Source organism: Saccostrea cucullata, unplaced genomic scaffold, assembly GCF_032062105.1.
Source record: "Saccostrea cucullata isolate Sc308-1 unplaced genomic scaffold, CSIRO_AGI_Scuc_v1 ctg5091, whole genome shotgun sequence".
NCBI classification, from domain to species: domain Eukaryota; kingdom Metazoa; phylum Mollusca; class Bivalvia; order Ostreida; family Ostreidae; genus Saccostrea; species Saccostrea cuccullata.
Genome location: NW_026936017.1, coordinates 3131 through 26517, shown reverse-complemented (window position 1 = coordinate 26517; position 23387 = coordinate 3131). Strand labels below are relative to the sequence as shown.

The 23387-nt window shown below is 34.7% G+C and overlaps 1 protein-coding gene across 1 annotated transcript; it reads left to right on the top strand.

Annotated features, from left to right (window-relative positions):
- Positions 1-7368: 7368 nt before the first annotated feature.
- Positions 7369-22345, top strand: LOC134244561 (uncharacterized). The gene is made up of 4 exons (XM_062726816.1): positions 7369-7997; positions 8326-8367; positions 15332-15364; positions 22209-22345. Exons 1-4 carry the CDS (start codon positions 7388-7390, stop codon positions 22343-22345), a joined length of 822 nt encoding a protein of 273 aa, XP_062582800.1. The 5' UTR covers positions 7369-7387.
- Positions 22346-23387: the final 1042 nt, after the last annotated feature.

Genomic DNA, 23387 nt, shown 5'->3' with positions numbered 1-23387 from the left:
CTCTTGAATATTGGGACTGACAGTCTTACCTAGTACACCATTGGCTGTTACATTTGGCACGTGGGGTCAATCAGACCCACATCTGTGAAACAGAAAAGATGTCTATAAATTGAAGCATTTTTCTATTTTTCCTTCAAACTTTTGAAATAAAATGATTAATCTAGCATATGTTTTGCTTGTCTTTCTTATTATCTCTAATAATTTCTCAAGGAAGATCATGTTAATCATTCAGGGTAGCAGGTACCCGTTATCAATGAAAAATGAAGAAAATCAGCAGGTTTTTGTAAGAAAAGCTGGGTTATGGAAAGAGTGAAAACCAATATAGATAAAATAATCAATGGAAAGAATAGAGAATTATATCTAGTTCAAATGTACATAAGATTGAAAAAAAATTCTATCAGCAGTGGGTTGCTGGCATCAGATAATTGGATACATCCCACTTGAAAAATTTGTAATTTTAGTGGCCACCTAACATTTTAGCCAATTTTCATGAACATTTCATGTATTTGATGTTAAATATGTACATTCTCATAAAAGGCAAATATATTTATTTGCATATCATTTCTTATTATTGACCTAATTAATAAATTGAATAAATGCCAAGGGCAGATAAATCATATTGTCTGACTGAATAAAGTGCTCAATTGTAAGCAAAGTGCTTAAATAACTGCAGTTCTGAGGAAATTATTTTCTAATAATCTATAAGAAGTTCTAAATAACTTAAATTTTAAGAGATTAACTAGATTTTCTAAGAAAACAATACCTTGGAACTCTTAATGAAAGCAAAGGGATCATCCCGAGAGCATCCGTGTGTTGTTCATTGTAAGAGGGTAGGGTTCATTAATCTCTTCCTTCTTGAGAATGCATCGCTGAAATACATTTTATTGTATTAAAACATACTGATAAATGCATCTAGTAGCTTATATCATAATTTTTTATTCTTAACACCATCTTTTGAATTTTTTTTAAGTATTTGTGATATAATACCTTTAAAATAATCATGTTAAAATAGAATTTTCAAAGATAATTATTTTAAAAAATAAAGAAAGAAATTGAAAAAAAAATAAATGCAGATAAGCATGACTCGTTATTCAAATAAACCAGATTTTAACAAATTTCCCTCATTTTACAGCATGATAAGAGCATAGCTATTTATTGAATACTCAGTATAACATAGTATAACATGTAATATTTTTATGATCTATTATTATAAAGTAAATCGTATCTATGTTCATGTATTATAAATGCAATATATTTGTTTTCAAAATAGTTATAATCTCTTATTGATATTTCAGGGCTTAATTTGTTAATTTGCATTCAACATCAATACAATAAATTATGAGAACCTGAGCCATTGTTCCTTTATCGAAACCCTTTTACAGACGTGGCGCCCTGCATTCCTTTCCTTGTGTGAAGTTGGTGATACACGTGTAATTCAGTGACTGTTGTTCCGGCACAGAATTACTGGATTTCGACAATGTTGGCGTGACGGGAACATCCATAGACTTGTTATAAACTGTAGTGTAGATTAGTGTGATTTGTGTATAAATTTCTGGCTGGCCAGTAGAGATACAGAGCTCGAGTACGTACGTACGGTAAGGTTGTAAAGTTACCCTTTTTGCACTTGTGTTATATTTTTCACCCCTGTATATTTATTTTTTTTTTGGGTTAAACTGCAGCTGCACATTTTTTTATTTACTATGTGAATCAAAAGTTTATTTCATTTGATTTTGTTCAGTTTCAAAAGCTTCAGTTGAATTCATTTTTTTGTTTAGTTTAAAGTTGGGATACGCGAGTTAATTTTGCATGCTTGTACTAACACCCTACTTTCATTTCTTACTCTCTTCTTTCTGTTTGACAATGTTGACATTTTGACTATTGTAGTACAGGGTGTATATAAGGACAAACACCACCAAATGTTTTCCCATAGACTTCCATACAAATTCAAATCACTGTCACTTATTTATATGATCAATTTTCAAAAAATCAGTCACTTTAAAGCAAAGTTCAACACCTCTTCTTCAAAAAATATACACTGTCGCGGCGTTTTTCCTTCGAATTTTGGCCCGTCTCCAACTGATATAGATCCGCACTGAATGAAATGGTCCGACAAAATATCACCCCTCATCTCAAGTCTTTTTTTATAAGTCCTATATCGTTTTACATATTCTAATAAGTCACATCTCATTTTTGTCACTTATATTTCACTGTCAAATTCCACCACAAAGATTTTATGTTAATGACCAATCAGGACTCTTGTCAGCTTTTCTTCTCTGCACAACTTTGGGTGTCCAAAATGTCTGCGCCCATGTATTTGTTTATGTAGGGGTTTTTCCATACATTTTACAAACCGAAAGTTCGGGTTTTCCAAATAAAAATCAATCGTAAAAAAACCAACAAGAAGGTAATCTTTTTTTTATTTTCACGATGCATGTAAGAGAGAGAGAGAGAGAGAGAGATAGATCTAATTTTAGAAATCAGTCTCGTAGAAACTTGAGATGTCGCTCCTTGTATATTGACACTCCCTGCATTATAAAAGCTGGATTTCACAGTTTTTGTCATCATACTTGACTTTAACCAATCGATTGTTTTTTAACAAGTTCGTGTTTCCAAATATCGATATTTTTCAGCTTCAATTTTGAAGGTACTGTTATTTATCTTACTGTCACATATATATCTTTGCATCATTGTATTGCAATTGTCGTTTGAGTTCACAACATTATCGACGTCGTCTCCTGTAAGACAGTCTACTTTAGACGAAAATTTGTGGATGCGTGTCATCATATTTGATATTGCCATGACTGTTAATATTCAATATCCAGCGCAATTATCCAGCATCCAATATCAAACTATACTTAAAACAGGATCGACATAAATAACGTTTTGTTTTTAAAAGATGATACCTGATTATTCAATTTTTTCTCTCAGCAAAATTTTTTGAAGATGTTGCTTCACCGCAAACGGAAGTGATTTACAAATGCTAAATATCAAAAAGTATTCCTCATGCTTCAAATATTACCATATATAAAAGTAAGAAATATTATAATTTTAAAAAATGATCAAAGGTTATGTCATGATTGTCTTGACTACATATTTAATATTTTTATACATCTCACAGTTCAAGATAAGGTGTTATCTAGAGACAAACAGAAAACAGATGTGTGTTCCTTTAATGTTTATGCTTTAGGTGAAAATAAACTAGTTTCTTCTGAACTCTATTTCTATTAACAAACGCAATTTGGCTTTAACAAACGCTATTTGGCTTGACTCCAAAAATTGGCTCCAAACTCAAATCCGAACTCCACACCAAATTCCAGTCCATGAATTACACCGTGCCGCATTATACACACTGTACAAACCGAAAGTTCGGTTTTCCCAACACCAGAAGGAAAACGATAACAAGAAGGTATTTTTTTTATTGATCACGATGCAGGTGAGAGAGAGAGAGAGAGAGAGAGAGAGAGAGACTTAACTGGCCAAAAAAAAATGCCTAAACGAATTACCTTATGACATATAACATTTGGTCAAATTTTTAATAATATTTCTTACTTTAGAATATGGTAATAATAGGAATACGTTTTTAGCTCACCTGAGCCGAAGGCTAAAAAAATGTTCTTCTCAAGAACCACTGTGCCAGGAAAGCTGAAACTTATATGGAAGCATCCTCAGGTAGTGTAGATTCAAGTTTGTTCAAATCATGACCCCCTGGGGATAGGGCGGGGCCACAATGACCGGTTAATATTTTACGTAGAAAGATATAGGAAAATTCTTTAAAAATCTTCTTCTCAAGAACCACTGTGCCAGAAAAGCTGAAGACTTATATGGAAGCATCCTCAGGTAGTGTAGATTCAAGTTTGTTCAAATCATGACCCCTGGGGGTAGGGCGGGGCCAAAATGGCCGATCACAGTTTTACATAGAAATATATAGGAAAATTCTTTAAAAATCTTCTCCTCAAGAACCACTGTGCCAGGAAAGATGAAACTTATATGGAAGCATCCTGGGGTAGTATAGATGATAAATTTTTCCAATCACGATCCCCGGGGGTAGGTTGGTGCCACAACGGGGAATCAAAGTTTTACATAGAAATATATAGGAAAATCCTTGAAAATCTTCTCAAGAACCACTGGACCAGAAAAGCTGAAACTTATGTGCACATGGAAGCATCCTGGAGTAGTGTAGATTTAAAAATGTCTAAATTATGATCAGTGGGGTAGGGATGGGTCGCAATATGTATTACAAGGGGGAAATATGGTAAAGAAAAGAATGGTCAAAGCCTCTCAGGTGAGCGATGTGGCCCATGGGCCTCTTGTTGATATTTAGCATAATTATGTAATCACTTTCGCTTCCGGTGAAGCAGCATCTTCAAAAACTTTTGCTGAGAGAAAACAAGTATATACTGACAAAACGACAGAGATACTCAAGCTGTAGAAGTGTCATTACATGTAATATCCTAAAATGGTATAAGATGAGGGCTATTGAGTTCAATCTTCTGTTGAATAAAATACATGTCCATGAAACAAAATTCATATATTGAATTTAATTAGAATAAATATAATTAATCGTACTACTTTTTAAGATGAATTTACGTTACACTTTTAGGAATATTTCATAGAGGATAGTTGCCATATCTTAATTTAACGAAATATTTTTTTATGTAAAAATTTGATTTTCAAACTGTATGAGTTTTTGTACTTTTTTGCCTAATGACGTACATCACAACTATAGGCGTCGGAACCGGGGGGGGGGGGCTTTTTTGCAAAGATAGACATAATTTAGGCATTGAAAATTGGGGTTTACGATTTTTTGTTGGTTTGTTCCCCCTCCTTTCAATTAGCCCCCCCCCCCCACTTTCAGTATGCTTCCGACGCCTATGACAACATTTAGTATACATCAATCCAAATAGCTTGTTACAAGCCTGTAGAAAAGTTTTTTTTTCAAGGGGGGGGGGGGGGCTCCAAATAATCCATGTGACTACGAATTCATTTGGCATGCCCAATATATATTTCGTAAGATTTATCCAAAAGAAGTTATATAGGTTCCATTACCAAACTGAAGCTAATACTATTTTTTAGAATTTAAAAAACAAATGTATCAGGGAGAATTTAAAATTAATTTATCTTGTGCAATTATTTTACTGTGACTCAAAGTACACATCATTTGCAGGCAAGTGAGAAGCAATATCAGGTGGGGGGGGGGGGGGTAGCCATACATTTTCTGACCATGCACTTGTTTACGATGGGGTAACCTGCGTCACCTTTCAGAGTCACCAGTCGTTACCTGAGATTTCTACGCAAATGAAAGCGCGAAATCTCTGTATAGAAATTGTTGCGGCTGCAAAGCTTCACTCATTGTTCATTCGTCATAGAATAGAATCCAACATTTAACACTTTATATCTATGAATATATAAACGTTTTCAAGATAAGCGTCATTTTTGTTTCTAGAAATATTTTCATCCACCAAAATAATATATTTTCGTGTTTTAAAACTGACTAAATCGATGACCTAGCATCGTTTAAGTATCTCAAGCCCCTCTAGGACTTGAGTAAAAATTGAATCATCAGGTATCTCTGTTTTAAAATCATACACGTACATGTAATGTGAGCTTTACAATACACGTTAACTATAATTTATTAATTTTCATGTTATTTGTGGTTTACATACACGTAAACTATGCCTTTAACGCACATGAAATTTGTGCTGTTTAAAACATATATAATAATAAACCATGCGTTCATTAACGTTGTGTTAAATGTGGTTGACAAATTTACTTATAGCGGTAAGTAAATGTAAAGAAAACCACAATGATAAAATGAATGATTTAATATTAGACAGAAAAAATAGTAAGATTGATTGTTGGTTGGTTGGGGGTGGGGGGTTGTTGTTAAATTAAGAGTACTTTTTTGCGTCCAAATATTCTCTTAAAGTAATTTATCTTACTAATATATTAACATTGTAACAAAATAGGAAATAACATGACAGGTACATACATTTTCTCAGAAGGCGTATTCTACGACATATACTTAAACTGTAAAATGGATAAAAACTAAAAAAAGAAAAGTCTTTTAAAATTGTTTTATTGGAATAACATACATATCTATAGTCTTCAGCTAATATATAGCAAAATACAAATTACAAAATGTAATTTCATATTCATCGTGCAGGATGTGTAATTACTAAACAGAATATAGGTAGTCCAAGTTTGTTATGGTGTTTGGTTTGGGACACATGTATGTGTTACGTAAGTTTACATACGTGTAACATATGTTATGTGCAACCAAACCTATGATAAACACTATAGCTACAAAGTGAATCTTGTTTATTTCACCATGATTCCTGTGGCATGTAAATTTTTCTATTGAGCTACTACTGAAAGGTCAAACGTCACACTTGCATGTATATTAGTGGCGTATAAATACACTGAAGAAAAAAAGATGTTTTGATTAATTGTTTAATAAGTAATTAGATATGATATATCTTTTTAAAAACAAAATAAATAATGAATAATCTTCGGATCAAAAGCAATCCACTAGTGCAACGCTGTCCATTATCGCTGAGACCTCGCGAGACCGAGAACTTAACTTCCGTAAACATGCATGGTAAACAGCCCATCTAAACCACGTGGAGAAATCGGCATTGGCACATAGATTATCCGATACAGACATCGTCCCTCAGTCATTACCATCCATCTTCTTACGCAATTCAAGGTTCTCTGTTATTTCAACACACACAATTCTGTTTCCTGACCATGCTGTCCAACTCCTGTTTCATCAACTGCAACATTGCATTCAATATGGCGGCGGAGAAATGGCCTAGGGCCTATACACTTGTTCGTGCTTCCGTCAACCTAAATCTGACTCACATATATAATTAAAATTAGCAAGATTGCTTTGATCGTTATATAAAATTCTTTTGTTGTTTATCTGATAAATGTTGATATTTTACTGCATTATAACTAAATAATCATTGAATTGTTTCGTGTTTGTATGGGACTATTTTTTAATAGTAAAATTTGACGTCAAGGGGCGGGAAAATAACATGGAATGCCTCGTGCGTTTCAAATCCACTAAATTAGACGGTATTTCGATTTTTTTTAAGATTGTTATTTCAAGTAAAAATGGAAATATAAGGAATCACTGTCTAGTTTTGAGAGTATGCCAGGGACATCAACAATGGTGGACAGCTGGGATAATTTTAGCATAACGGGCGAATGTTCCTACTATTGTTGATGCCCTTGGCATACTCTCAAAACTAAACAGTGATTCCTTAAATATTACTTTATCTAAATTTAATATAAATCATAAATTCAGACAAAAAACTTTTAAACACAGCTTAGATACATGTTTATATTTTTTTTAAATCAAAATTGAAGACAAAGTCTGAGAACAATGTTGAACACCTCTGGACCGTCCTCAGCTCCTTACTTCTGCCAGAAGAAGGCAACAGAAAATTACTTCCGTGTTTGTCAGCTGATTATGACAATATGCAGCGACTTATTCAGGGACATTCTAAGTCGCCACATCAAACCTTCTGACCTTAGGTTAGAGTTGGACAACAATAGAGGGAAACTGGAGAGAATGAATACTCAGCAGAAAGAACAGATCTATCCAGCGTCCGGTTGCACCGCTTTGTCTGCCAAAGACCTGGACATCTCAGTATTATATATTATTTTAAGGAATATTTGTAACATACCAAAGCATAAAGCTGGATGGGGAAATACTCCCCTAACTGGCGATATGAGATTATCAGCCTGCATAGAAAGGATTCGTATCAAGAGAAATTTAGTATCTGGTCATTCTATAATTGGTGCTATGAATGACACAGAGTTTAAAAAACGCTGGGAAGAACTCAAAGACGCCATCATACACATTGAAAAACAGATGATTGGTGGGGACATGTATGAAAGGGGCGTAAACGACTTATTTTCATGTGATCTTAATCCCACCAGATCAAAATGGTATGCCGCGGAATTCAGGAAAATACAAGGTAATTGTCAGAGCATGAAGAACTAAAGTGAAAATTAATAGATCTTTTTGGCTTATCGATGCTTATCTATTTACTTGAATCTATTTCTTTTTTTGACAGAAAACATGCATACAAAACAAGGTATGTCTAATTACTTGTTTATACACACATAAATATGAAGATAAGGAATGATAATTGAATATGAAATACTTATTATACATAAACTTATAAGTATTTATCCAAATATTTTTTGTTTATATTTATGTTAAGAATACAATTGCTACTGATATGTTGTAATGTTGTAATTTGAATAATAAGTGCTAATTTTAATATTTAATCGAATTATTATTTATTACTGCAGAGAAAATTGAAAACCTTGAAAGTTCAACAAATACAACAAAGCGTAAGAAATATTATTTTGTCTTTTTTTTTATCCCATATAAGCTAAAATTCCCAGAGAACGTTTTCTGATCAAAGTAAAGTCTTGTCGCCCTTTTACTTATTCAGTTTTGTTTTCGTTTTAAACTTTTTTGTATCATTATCAAATGTATAATTATAAGAAAGGGATTGGTTACATGTTCTAACAACTTTGAAAATCGTACATTTCCATGTAAAAGACATTTCCAGCAATAAGCGCCACGAGCTCGGACTCTTACTCTGTACTTCGATCTATAAGGGCGTGTCAAAAAGTTTTTAAAAAGGTTATAACGCTATATACATGTACTAAGTATGGCGTATCTGAACTAAAAAAGGAAAACCCGAGATTAAACAAAGATTAAGAAAAAATATTTGCTATCTAAATTCAAAATAAAATCACCGATTTTTGAACCCAAATATCATCCCCATATTTTTATACATGTAGGTTAAATTGACATTAAACTGTTTTGGAAATATTGTTTTAATCTTGGATTTACATGCCAATGCGATTGATTTAAATAAAATTATTGTGTTATTTACAGGTAAGTCCTATCTTTATATAAAGTAACAAAACAAAGAGAAAGATCATTTTAATTTTAGTCAGTCTGAACTTATGAAAAATACGCCATATATAACTTTAAATGCCACATATTACATTGCTTTATCTAGGAAACAGTGTTTTTGTTGTTTTTAAGTAAATCGAATTTTCACACGCCCCCTAAAAATTTTGAAACAACTGTCAGAGTCAATGTACGAGTACGGTCTCGAGATTGCGAAATCTGGAAATGTCTAATATGAGAGTTGGAAACTCTCGTGGACTTTTGTGGAATCTTTTTCTATTGAACAAATGTCATGTATCCAAATTTGATATAAATATCTTAACAAAAAATACTAAATGATATTTGTTAAAAAAAATTCAAAATTATCATGATTTATTTCAAACTAATCTAGAAGCTGCAAAAATCAGATCATGGAGTGGGCATAAATTAGTAATTTACAAAACCATTTACTAATTAATGTGTGTAGTAATATTTCCTTTAAAAAAAATGAAGTAGAAAACGATACAAATCCTAGACGTTTTTATCTCACCTGAGCCAAAGGCTCAAGTGAGCTTTTTTTATATCAAACTTTGTCTGTTGTGTGTCGTCGTTGTCGTCGTCCTTGTTGTTGTCGTCGTTGTTGTAAACTTGTCACCTCTTCATCTTCTTCTCAAGAACCACTTGGCCAAACCGACAAATAGTGCCACAAAGTATCCTTGGGTGAAGGGGAATCAACTTGTTTAAATGAAGGTCCATGCCCTTTTCCAAGGGGAGTTAATTATGAATTAGCGAAAAATTAATGGCATCTTTTAAAAATCTTCTTTTCAAAAACCACTGGGCCAGGAAAGATGAAATTCATGAGGAATTATCCTGAGGTAGTACATATTCAAGTTTCTTCAAATTATGACCCACGGGGGAAAGGCGGGGCCACGATTTCTTATCAAAATTTTACATAGGAATATATAGGAAAAATATTTAAAACTCTTCTTCTCAAGAACAGCAATGATTGGTGGTATTTATATGGAAGCATCCTAAGATGGTGTAGATTCAAGTTTGTTCCAATCATGACTAACGATGGTAGGGGCGGGCAACAATAGCTGATCAAATTTTTACAATTAAATATATATAGAAAAAATCGTTAACAATCTTCACAAAATGCCAAAGCCATGATTTGCAATATTAATATAGAAGCACCCTCAGGTAGTGAAGATTCAAGTTTATTTAAAATATGACCCCAGAGGTAGGGTGGGGCCACAATGGCTGATTAAAGTTTTACAAAGGAATATACAGAAAAATCTTTGAAAACCTTCTTCTCAAGAACAGCAAAGCAATGATTGGTGATATTTATATGAAAACATCCTCAGGTGGTGTGCATTCAACTTTGTTCAAATTATGACCCCGAGGGTCAGGTAGGGCCATAATAGATGATCAAAATTTTACATAGGAGTTTATGGAAAAAAATATTTTAAAAGTTTTGTTCTCAAGAACAGTGAAGTCATTTTTGAATTCATTATTGTAAGGAAGCATCTGCATGTCGTGTAGATTCGAATTCAAGTTTGTACAAAATTATGACACACAGGGAGAGGGTTTGGGCCACAATGGACGATCAAAGGTTTACATAGGAATATATAGGGATTTAAAAATTTCTTTTCAAAAACACCAACCATGGTTGATCATATTTATATGGAACCATCCTCAGGTCGTGTAGATTCAAGTTTGTTTAAAATAAGACCCAGGAGGAGGGGTGGGGCCATAATGGATGATGAAAGTTTAGCATTCAAGATATACATGTATATAGGAAAAAGACTTCAAATATCTTCTCAAGAAAGCCATCATTTGTCATTTTATTTGGAATCATCTTCAGATAGTGTAGATTCAATTTGTTCAAATTGTACCCACTCCCCCATACACCTCTGCCTTTTCAGATAGTCGGGACCACTCATGCATTTAATATTTTAATACTAAACGCGGGTTAACTGATTTATGCTTTTTCCCTAGCCACAGTACTCACGTGAGCGATGTTGCCCTGGGCTTCATGTTATTTAAAACTGTTACACAGTTTCATATTCCAAATTATTGCTTAATATTATTCTTCGAAGAAAAAAATTGGTTTGAGCCTTGAGGAGATATATAATGCTCAATGGAAACCGACAAACACGCTGACGTTGTTTGTAACGATCGCGGAAAACTAAGTCGCAGATTAAATCCTGAAAAATTGCGAATGAAGGTTGTCGCGAAAAATATTTGGTTTACAGAAACTGTTTATTGTAATCATGAACCCTTGATTCGAATGTGCCAACAACAGATCATATTTTAATCATCTCTTTCTTAATTAATCAATAATATAAAAGACATTAATTAAGTTATTCATTTTTAATTTTACTAGTAGAGACTGGTCCCGGGATCAAGAAATACATGTATCTTAAGGTACTTCGATCCTCATGTTCTGAAAATGAAGCATTGATTAATTGAAAATGCTTACAAAAATGTCTATGAATTTTCATTTTATGAATCATTATTTTATTATTTTAAAAATGTTGTAAAGATCGACAACAAAATTAAAATATTTTTCAATATTGCTTCTCTAAAGAGTTGTTACCTGCAAATTTCTATATATAAATTCTTCAATTAATGAATATTTTACAGGCGATAGAAAATTTGACTAACACTATTTAAAGTCTAAGTTCTTCCATGATCCTGGGGCCATGATAGCTTTTGCGATGGTAAGGTATCCGTCGTCTGTCCCATCTATCTGTCCGTCCGTCTGTTTTAGCTATCTGTCTGTCTTCTGTTAACAATTTTTCAAAATGCTATCCCTCCTACACCTTTGGGCTGATTTCAATATAACATGGCACACAAGTAAACTAGACTAAGATATATAATTCAGTGCAACGCTTTTTGAGTTCGATGAACGGTGTTGCCATGGTAACTAAAAAGAGGTTTCTGTGAAATATCTTAAAACACTACTCTTCCTACACTTTTTTTAACTTCGCAAAAAGAGGAAGAACTACACTATGGCACATAATTTAGCATATCAGTATTTGATTTCTGTGATTGATTTTATCGTGTTTAGTAAAAAAAAATGTTATCGTGTTTAAGTAAAAAAAAAATTCATAGAAATACTTTCAATACCCTTCTCCTCCTACAGTTTTGGTTTGATTTCAGCATAAATCGACACATCGTAGACAACACTAAGGAACATACATGTAATTCTTTTCATTTTTTGTTGCCTGTTGCAAAATTCAATTCCAAGTGACACTTTTCTTTTTTTTTTATTAATACAAGACCAGTAGAGCTACTGTCTCATCAGATACTTCTTGTTTTAATGTTAAAGTCAAAGATTATATCTGTTCTTATGCAAGAAATCTCGGAGAAGTTATGTCAAGAAGATTAGAAATCGAATTAATAATATTTCATTTTGTTTTATCGGCAAATTTCAGAAATCACAAGGTAAGTCTTTTGAGTAAGACAACTTTTTGAACTTTTGAATCAGATTAGTAACCTTGAATAGAATTGTTGAGGGATGAAAGTAATAACTCCTTATTTTCATTGCTTAACTTATATTATTTTTTCACCTGCAGGAATTTGAACCGACGCACCCATGGAATCAAATATGAAATGCGTCAATCCTTTTTATTTTATTTTTTTTTTTTTTGGTTTAAATGTTCTTTGAAATGTGATTTTTAAAAACTCGAATTTCAGCGATTTTTTAAAAAAATAATCTACTGTGTATATACAAGACGGACAAAAACACTGTACTCAAAATATGCCATCTGAAAATCAAGAAGATATAATAAATTTACAACATTACACAATTTTATACAAATTATGTATTTGATCTTGCTGTAGTACATGTAAGACTCATGTATATTGTCTCTCTCAGACACATATACTTGGTGATAAATCAATTTCTTATTTTTTATTTTGACATTTAATTCTTCATTAATTTTCATCAATTTTGGAAAATCGAAATTGTAACCAAAAAAAACCATGTCGACTGGGTTCAAACATTTTCTTCCATAAGTCCCATTTTTAAAAAAAAAAAAAAACCAAGTTTTATAGTTATAAATTCATAAACATTCTTCTGGGTTTTTTTTTATGTTCAATGATTTATAAGACCAAGATAGTTTCATTTGGCGTTTTACATTGTTATGCAAGTAAAAAATTTTAAAGCATGTGAATTTAATTTTCAGATGATTTCAAGAAACATAAAGATGAAATGCAAGGTATTTCAGTTTTAATATAATTTTTGTGTAAAAACCAAAGGACAAGATAGAGTAAGACCAGTATTTCAACCCAATTTGGGTGTCTATCAAAATGATCCAGGAGTTAATCAATAAAAAGCTATTGTCACCCCTGCCACAAAATGAGTATTGGTTCTAAGATTTAGAATATATACAGAGGTCACAGTGAGGTGAAATAAATAGGTCAAATTTCGAATTTTTTCATTTTAATGCAAATTTGCATTGATTTTACAGCGTATTTTGTTTCGGAAAACATGGAGCAAAAGCTTGCTATCTAGCAAATTTATATATCTTATACAAAAAAATGCGAATTACGATTAATGTGTAAAAATCTCAGGTAGGCAAGTTTGTGCTTTGTTTTGCACAAGAAGAAAAGTATCTCAAATAAGGGACCAGATTCGGCCGCTACCCTATCTTGTCCTTTTGAGTACATGTATCCTCTAAGGAGCCGATTGCATCATATGAAACAAGCGAAACGAACCACCCCTTTCTTTAAAAAGGGCATATTCGTTTCCATGGTAAATTATGATGTCATCATTTCCTGCACGGCGAGCCATTAGGAGCCCATTATAAGGTATATCTGCCAGATCTCTTGTTTTTGTGAAAAGATCAACATTAATCATGATAAATAATACCGCAATTATTGCTTGTGTTTTAAAAGAAAAACGGTTTGTGTTGTTGGTCTTTAAACCATGTATATGACATTAACAACATTTTTTTTATTTATGCAGAGAAAGTCGAGCGCTTGGAAAGAACTCTCCTGGCAACAAATCGTGAGAATTTTTTTAGTTGGCTCACTTGAGCTGAAAATTAATTGAAGCTTTTCAGTAAAAAGTTGTTCTGCAATTTTCATGTTCATTCTGTTGTCGTTATCGGTTTTGACTTATGCTTAAGAATGTGTTGATAAATTTCAACAAAACATGCCACCTAAAAATATCATACAGTAGGGTTCATGTTCATTTAAATGGAATTGAGGGTCACCTCTTCAATAAATGACTAAAATACAAGAAAAATTAAAAATATTCTCGTAAAGTAGTAATTTAAAGCTATGTTCCTGAGGAACTTGAAAGTGGTTTGAATGATTATATATTTATGTATATTTAAGCATTGAATTCATATCATGGGAATCGCCTGCGTGGCGCAGTGAGTAAGCGTCTGCTCTAGAGTCGCGAAGTAAGGAGTTGATCCTTACTTCGCGAGAGTTTGAATCCAACTGTGGGACGTGGAGACCGGTCCTTCGGATGAGACCGTATAAACCGAGGTCCTGTGTCGCAGTAGGTGTTGGCACGAAAGGATCCCTCCCTGCTCAATGGCCCTGAGTGCCGAGTATAGTAAAATTTGCTGCTCTCCACCGGCAAGTGGTGGCGTCTCCATATGAGTGAAAAAATCTCAGAGGGACGTTAAACAATATACAATCAATCATTTTTGAATGTTCTCTGTCCTATAACTTGCCGCAGTATATTTTTTGTATGATTACAACCCGAACACCAACTTCAAAATCTAAGATCCCTGCATTCTTCTGCTTGTGCCTACTTAGAGAATTTACCACGCGTTGGCCTTTTATTTTGGAGAAATATGTATTACTTTCAACATCCGATAAGGACATCTTCATTCATGAAGCTTTACAAGGGATGTACGCAGAAATCAAGTGAGCTATCATTTAATTCTAATTTTTCTGGCAAGTTGTTTTATTTCGGGTCGGGCTTTGAACAGTTCTTTCGAATTCTCTCACATACTGTATAGGGGATTAATTTCACGGGTTGTAATTTTCACGTTTTTCTCTTCTCTGACGCTTTCGCGGTTTCTTGAATTCGCGGAATTGGTATGTAAGAAAAGTTTCCTCCCTTAATATCTATACCTATTGAAAACTTATTCACTGTTTCTTGAATTCACGGATTCAATAACACCGTGAACATAGCCAATATTAACACCGCGAGTTATTTCCCCGCTATACAGTAATGGACATTTTTCGGACTTTCTCCTTAACTTATATTTAGGGGGACTATAGTATAGCTAATTCTATACTCTAAGAATGTTTGTTTTTACTGTTAATCACTATATCTTTTACCGTTATATATCATCTGACTGAAAAGGTTTTGCAATGCATTATCTAAAATACTCACTCATTTATTAATTTGGTAAATAAATGAATTGTACTCTGTTTTAGGCAGTTTGAAAAAATTCAAAAAGAAATCAAAAGGTAAGTAGAATAAATATCCAAGTTCATATTTGAATTGATATAAAGAAATGAAGAAGACAATGCATTTAGCAAGTAAATAATATCATTTGAGTTCACATCTTCTATACAAGTGACATGGTTCATGATTACATTTTTTCATACGTGCTTCTGAATATATTGTTTAAACTTGATTTTTCATCTGGATAACTTTGTTTAATTGTGACTCATATTGCTTTAGAATAAGCTCTTTCTCCAGCGATTTGATTCTGTGAAATAGTTATGGTCATATCCTTAGAGGCTTTATTTGAATTGAGCAAAAGTAGTCGCTACCTAAATCATGCATAAACAAGAGCTCATATCTAAAAAGACTACACAATAACGATATCATGTTAAGGTGATTGAAATATTTACGAAATCAAATCTACCGCGCAACTCGAACTGCTGAAAATAGGCTGATCACTGCTGATGTAGGTGGTACATATAATTACGTCTCATTTTGTTATAAAAGTAATTTAATGGATCACAAGCAACAATTTGATAGACAAATAATGTAACTTTAAATAGAATTCTGATAAAATTTATTTAACATTGGCTTTTAGAGTCTTATTCCGACATTAGGAATTTACGACAATTCCCTGGCCGTTTTCCGACACCATGATGACAGGGAGACGATCTCTTTTATTTTCAAAGAAGGAACACTTTATTCGGTTGTTTTTGTATGCAGAGTATATTGATCTATGCTGTTTGGTACCTTACAACAACTGTCTAGGCGATTTCATTTCTAAGTACTACCTGCACGACAAGAGATCAAAATGTACACTATGATTTTCAAGTAAGTATAACAAAACGTTACGTTCACTATGTTTAGTACGTAATGTCTTCTTAGTAGACGCAATTTATTTACATCATTGTGAAAGGTTAGCTCATCGATTAAATGCAGATGTATAATCTTATCAATGTACGCTTTGTCTCATATCTGGAAAATGAAGGAAAAAAATCTCACATAACTGCAATGAGCAGTGCATGGGAATTAGTAGTGACACCTTAAATGCAGTGAGTTCTTATTCTCGTGATAACTATATTTTGTACTTGTCTTTTCAAACAATATTGAATTTATTCACACAAATGAGAAAATATCAAAAAATCATGCACATTTGTCATTGACTGAAAAAAGTAGGTACATGTACCATGTTTATAATTTTAAAAATATGAGTTTATGTCTTACCTACAAACTTGATATAATGATAATAAGGTGATGTGCAGTGTAAAATAACATTATAAAAAGGCTTTTTGTTAAAAAAGAAAAGACAGTTGACCATTTATTATATTATTCTTATTTAATGAAACATTATTGAGGACCCTGATTCTTGTTTACAGAACACATCCATTTATAAGTTTTTTTTTCGGAAGTAAGATGCTAAGGAAGGTCTATAAAATATAAAGAAATGTCTGTAAAATTCAAATGTAAGTTGAATACTGATAGATGAGTGATTTGTTATCTCGATAGGTTTTTAATAATCGCCAAAGAAACAGACTGGAGTTTCCAATAATCAATAAGCAGTCAAAATGTTCAACCTGAGTCAACACTTGGCAGTATAATCCTTTTGATCCAGATGCACTAAAAGACAACTGTGGTGCTGAACCATCTGGCTGCCATTTGAGAAAAAATCTTAATTCTAAATTGATAAAAGTTTTCAAATTTTTAAACGTAAACTTGCTAAAATAATTATGGTACATGTCAGACTGATAAAATCTACATACTGTATACAGGGTTATTTTCTGCCCTGTGTTATTTTCGCCCTTTCACATTCGGAAACAAGTTTAGCCCCGTTTTAAATTCACCCAAAAAGATATTTGTTTAAGATATTATACTGTTACTTTGAATTCGCCCTGTTTTAAATTCGCCCACTTCCGACGAGGGCGAAAGGGGCGAAAATTAGACGGGGGCGAAAATTTCCCTGTATACAGTATTACTGTAAACCGGGAGAATCTTGGCCCCCGTTTATTGTCGCCCCTTTTCGCCCTGACTTTCGGTTGGACGAATTCAAAAAATACAGTATATTTTCTTAAACAATCTGTTACTGGGCGAATTTAGAATGGGGCAAAATTGTTTGCATGCAAGTGTGAAAGGGCAAAAAAAGCAGGCGAACATAACCTTATATTATGCATATAGACTGCACGAAACTCACTGTAAAATTAGCTAGACATGCAGGGCTGATTGCTAGTGAAAGTTGTCCACCCTGCCAAAATGTACTAGCCCGAACCCTGCTAAAAATGTACAAGTCCGAAAAAATAATTGTCTGACATAAGTTTTGTTTTAGCAGTAATGTAAATGGGGCCAGCTCACTACATATTTGATCACAGGCCTATATGAATTCTGTCTGTTTGCTTTTTACACTTTCTACCAGTAATATTAGTTGATTTGAAAGAGTTTTATCAAATATCTGAATATTAATTTAGGAAAATTTATAAACGTCAAGCCGGATGTCAATACGTACAAATCTGTTCGCCCTTGACAAAATTTGTTCATCTGGGGCAGTCGGGAGCACAGGTCTCAGACACTGAATTATACATGTATTTACATTTTAAACTCCCTGCATCATCTGCAAGTGTGATTCAAAATCCTTTGTATTATCCTTGGGGTCAGTTAAAAATCAATGGAAGAGCCAATATGCCAAATGTACCACATATATGTTAAACTCTTCTATGTGAGAGTGAATTTTGATTTTCTTTTATGACGTTGCATGGCATTCAAGGTTTGTGACATACATATGAAAATAAAAAAAAAACTTGTATCTTTTGACCTCACTGCCCATGTAATGGTGTATTTAATGCCCCAAATTCTACGCATTTTATAGGTTAAAAACATGTGGAATGTAAATATTTTGTAGGTATCATGCTATTTTTATTTCAGTGGAACTATTATGATTAAAATACCTGTAATAAATCATTAATAGGTAACTTTATTATATATGTTACATTATTACATGTATATTCGGTGTCTACTTGTAAATAAGGCTGTAACTGAAATAAAGTTTGGTTTTCTTTCAGACTAAGAATCACATCTGTATTTAATTCGGCCACATGTCAACAAGACTAAAGTGTTTATACTTGAGCTGCTATGAATGACCTACATGTTCATCAGAATTTTAAAATAAAAGCCACAGAAAGTCAAAAGACTGAAGCTGGGGAAAAAAGGGAAGAAACATTTGTGATTTTAAGCACTTCTGTGTGAACAGACCTTCAGCATGCATGTACATTATATCCTTTTCTAAAGTTTAGCACTGATACAAGTGAATTGTTATTTTTGTCACGCCTTTTTCTAGATTTTTTTTTAAATGTAAAAAATTCCTTTTGTGTGTGTGTGTGTTTAGGCAGGGGAAATCTGGATTGTAAATCGTTGATTAGATTCTTAATTAATTTACAGGAAATTAAATGTACACTGTATAGCATTATGTTCCATATTCCAATATATTTTAAATGATAGGGAAAGATCAGTGGATGGATTTTTTTTAATTCATTTCAGGCAAACCTTGTACATTATTGGTTTGTTATTTTTAAAAAGTCAGAGTAAATTCAAATGTTTCATATGCACTTTTTTTCACCTGAACTATGTGAATATGTCAGTGTTATTTTCTAAATTAGGTATACAAATTACATCTTTAAAACAAATCATGAAAATTTAATATCATGATATTGGGTTATTTGTTTAACGCACCAAGAATCAATTCAAAAGTTTAAGATATAAAAAAAAACATAGGAAATTCAATGAAAATTTTTAAAAATCTTGAAATTTTACATTAATTTTCCTTCAAACGATTAGTATTATATTCAGTTTGGATTAAATAACTTGATAATTGATTACTTTTGATTGATTTTAATATCCATAATTGCCAATATATGTAATTCGGGGAAAATATTAAAAATAGATCAGAGGAAATTCGGATTAGTATATATTTTATTTGACTCATGACCATACCATTTTCTCCCTCTATACTTAGCTATTTTCTCTTATTTAAGGATGAATTCTTCTAATCTTTTTCCCCCCAAAGGGGTTTTTGTACTTAAACATGTCGTAAAATTCAAACTGATAACAATTTACAAACAATTTTTTTTTAGCTCACCTGACCGAAGTATTTCTACTAAACTTGCTAAAAAGTATCCTTGGGTAAAGGGGATTCAAGTTTGTTAAATGAAGAGCCACGTCCTTTACCCAAAGGGGGGATAATTATGAATAAGAGAAAAATTAATGGCATTTTTAAAAAAATCTTTTTTTCAAGAACCACTGGGCCAGGAAAGATGAAACTCATGTGGAATCATCGTCAGGTAGTGTAAATTCAAGTTTGTTCAAATAATGACCCCCGGAGGTAGGGTGGGGCCAAAATGGCAATAAATTTTACACGGGAGTATATAGGGAAACATCTTTAAAAATTTCTTCTCAAGAACCACTGTGCCAAGGAAGATGACACTCATGTTGAATCATTCTCAGCTAGTGTAGATTTAAGTTCGTTAAAATCATCCCCCGGGGGGAGGCCGGGGCCAACATAGCTGTTCAAAGTTTTACATAGCGCCAGTGTTTTATGTACGACTTACTTAATAACTACGGGGAACTTTTTGTTTTAGGAGATCATTTTTGCATATTATTGTTTTATGTTTTGGAGCCAAAACTTTTAAACTCTCATCCTGTTTAACAGTTTTCCTTTATTATTGGCGTGGTGGCAGCACAAGGATTACACTGAACCAAACATTAAAGGTAAATAAATTTCCCCGGCAAACAACGCATAACGGGGACTTTCCACGATAGCTGTTTATAGTTTATGAGTTTACACTTACGGTCAAACACATTATGGCCGGCAATCGCGCTCCAAAACAATGGTCCTTGACCAAAAATGAAACTATTACAACATTTGAGGCGTGGAAGCAAAACCTCGTTACACTCTCTCTCGACCCCAACTTTGCAATTTTCTTAGTGGACGGGGCAACATGGGCTAAGAAAACCCCAGCAAATCCTAGACGTGGCCTTGCCAACGACGGACAAAACGTTCCCGAAGAAGTCGGCGGACAGCTGCACAAAAGGTAGCCCATTTGGGAACTCATGCTTGGACAAATTGTAATTATTGCCCAATCATCTAAAGGGAACACAATTGTCAAAAATTCCACATCTGTAAAGTCGATATGGCAAGCTATTCGAACACATTTTATTCCAATCTACAGGCGCACTTTTTTTAACTTTGATAACATTCGCCTGGAACCGGGGAACGACCTGAAGACCTGTTCCAGAATTAACCAGCTTCATTGAAGACAATCTACTTCAACTGGAGGAGGCATAACTCCCCTTTGGTGAGCCCCCTGAGGCTGATGAGGAGTTATCACCATCCCTCGAGAACCTCATTACATTGACCTGGCTTCGTCTACTGCACAAGGATCTACCAGCCCTGGTTAAACAACGGTAAGGCCCAGAGTTAAGATCAAAGACATTAGCTAGCCTTAAACCTGAAATATCTCAGGCTTTAGACAGCTTACTTGATAAAATTCTATGAACAACGATGCCAAAGTCCTTCGCACAGCCTTTAAAAGCTACAATCCACCACCTCCACAATGCAATACCCAAGTATTCGCACGAAAACCAACAAGGTATGCCCATTATGCAAACAAGCAGGGAGACCTCGCTTTGATCATTTTCTAAGCACCTGCAAATTCTTACCTCAAGATGACAAGACATTTATGAGTCTAGTCAGACACCTATGCGCCAGCAATAATTTCCCGGACGAGGGATGAGGAGACTAGTGCCAGTAACCAACTCCATGACGATCAACTCTTCGACCTGGGGGGACCCCCTTCTTCAAGACGAGTCAGCCAAAACGTCTCCACAAATGAAAGTTACTACAATCAACATGTCATCCACATAACACTAGACGTGGAAAATTTAGCATGTTTAAGCGTGCGTCGCTGAGCTTCTAGGAATCGAAATCACAAAGTCCACTAAACATGATTACAGGCTGATTGCACCACTTCGTTAGAAATAGTAGGTGAGACACACTTCGATGTGACCCGAGAAAACATAACGCTACATGTTGAGGCCTTAGTAGTGAAAGATCTTGATGTAGACTTCCTAGAGGAATCCCATTTCTGTCTGCTAATGAATCAGATCCGTCCAGCACGTCACGAAATTATGATTGGCGACCTCCATGTCATCCATTACCGTACTGGGGAAGGAAACAAACAGCACCACATTCGGCGAACTCATGCAATTTTATGAAGTCCCCATCTACCACAGTATGGCCTGGATCACACCTTGAGCTCGACGTACCAGAACACATCCCAGCCGAGGGTACAGTAGCTGTTGAACCCCGCGTTGAATCTCGATGTGCACAAAACATGTGGCCTAGACCAGAAATTGTTGAGGTGGTTGCAGGGAAAATTCGCATCGTGAAAAAAAGATGAACCCAAGCAACTGAAGAAAAATAAACATTTCTGTCAAGTCCTTCCTACTATACCGGTATTAAGCAGCACCTATGACACAGTGCCCAGTTCCTTGCCAGCCACTCAGATTTCACTACGCGACACAGTCCTACACTCAGGTACTGTCAAAGTCAATCCTGACAATATCCTCACCCTTGAGGCTCAACAATTATTTTGCAAAGCCCTCCGGGAAAAGATTCTGTTTTCGATCCCAAATTCAGTGGATACAATGGGAAAGCAGGAAAGTTTGACATAAAATCAACATGGGTCCAACGCAACCCCCACAGAGGAAGGGCCCCTCCCCCAGTATTCTAAGGAGAAGTTACAAATTCTGCAAGACAAGTGTAATGAACTAGAGGCCCTTGGAGTCTTGAAAAACCAGAGGAGTTAAACATTACTGTAGAATACCTCAACCCCTCTTTCCTCGTTTCTAAACCTAATGGAGGACACAGGCTAGTGACCGCCTTCGAGGACGTTGGACGCTACTCGAAACCTAACCACCCTTTAATGCCAGATATTGACTCCACTTTGCCACCATAAGTCAGTGGAAATATCTAATAGTAACAGACCTAACTAGCTCAGATCCCACTAGCTAAAGAGTCGATGCGCTACTGTGGCATTGCCCCCCCCATATAAAGGCGTGCGTGTTTATCCCGATGTGCTATGGGGATGCCGGGTCAGAGACTGCTCTAGAAGAGCTTATGTGCAGAATCCTAGGGATCACCTGCAAGCAGGATATGTGTCAAAATTAGCTGATGACCTGTACTGTCAAAAACCCCCCTGAAGAACTTCTACGACACTGGGTCAACATAATGACAGCTCTGGATGCCTGCGGTCTGAAGTTATCACCAACCAAGACAATAATCTGCCCAGTTCCACTACAATATTAGGATGGATCTGGACACAAGGCCGCCTCTCAGCAAGCCCTCATAAGGTCTCTGTTTTGGCTACATGCAAACTGCCAGATTTGTCCATGGTCTCCGCTCATTTTTGGGGCCTACAAGAGTTTTCCCGGGCTTACCTGGTTGTGCACATGCCATCTCCCAACTGGAGAATGCTATCAGTGGTCTTCAGTCAAAAGACAAAGTTAAGTGGTCGAGGATCATGAACACTTTCCCCACAGCCCAGACAAAACTTAAAGATTCCAAAGAAATTACCTTCCAACCAGAGATGACCATTTATGGGTCATCACAGGTGGCTCTGTAAGCAAGCGCGGAATTGGAGCAACACTATACTTGATGGGAAAGATAAAAATTTACCTAGCTGGATTCTTGTGAAAGTTACGGAAGCACCAAGTGACATGGCTTCCTTGCGAAATCGAGGCTCTATGCATATCTGCGGCCATAAAACATTTACCCTTACATCATCCAGTAGCCCCCAAAACATGCGTCCTTACAGACAGCAAACCTGTGTACAGGCTATACAAAAGCTTTGCCGCGGCGAGTTCTCTTTAAGCCCTCGAGTGACATCCTTCCTCCACAGCTAGCCGTTACCAGGTCGACCTTCAACCCTCGCAGGTTCCGCAAATATTCCATCTGACTTCGCCAGGAAATGCAGCAGAATGCGAAAATCCATCATGCCA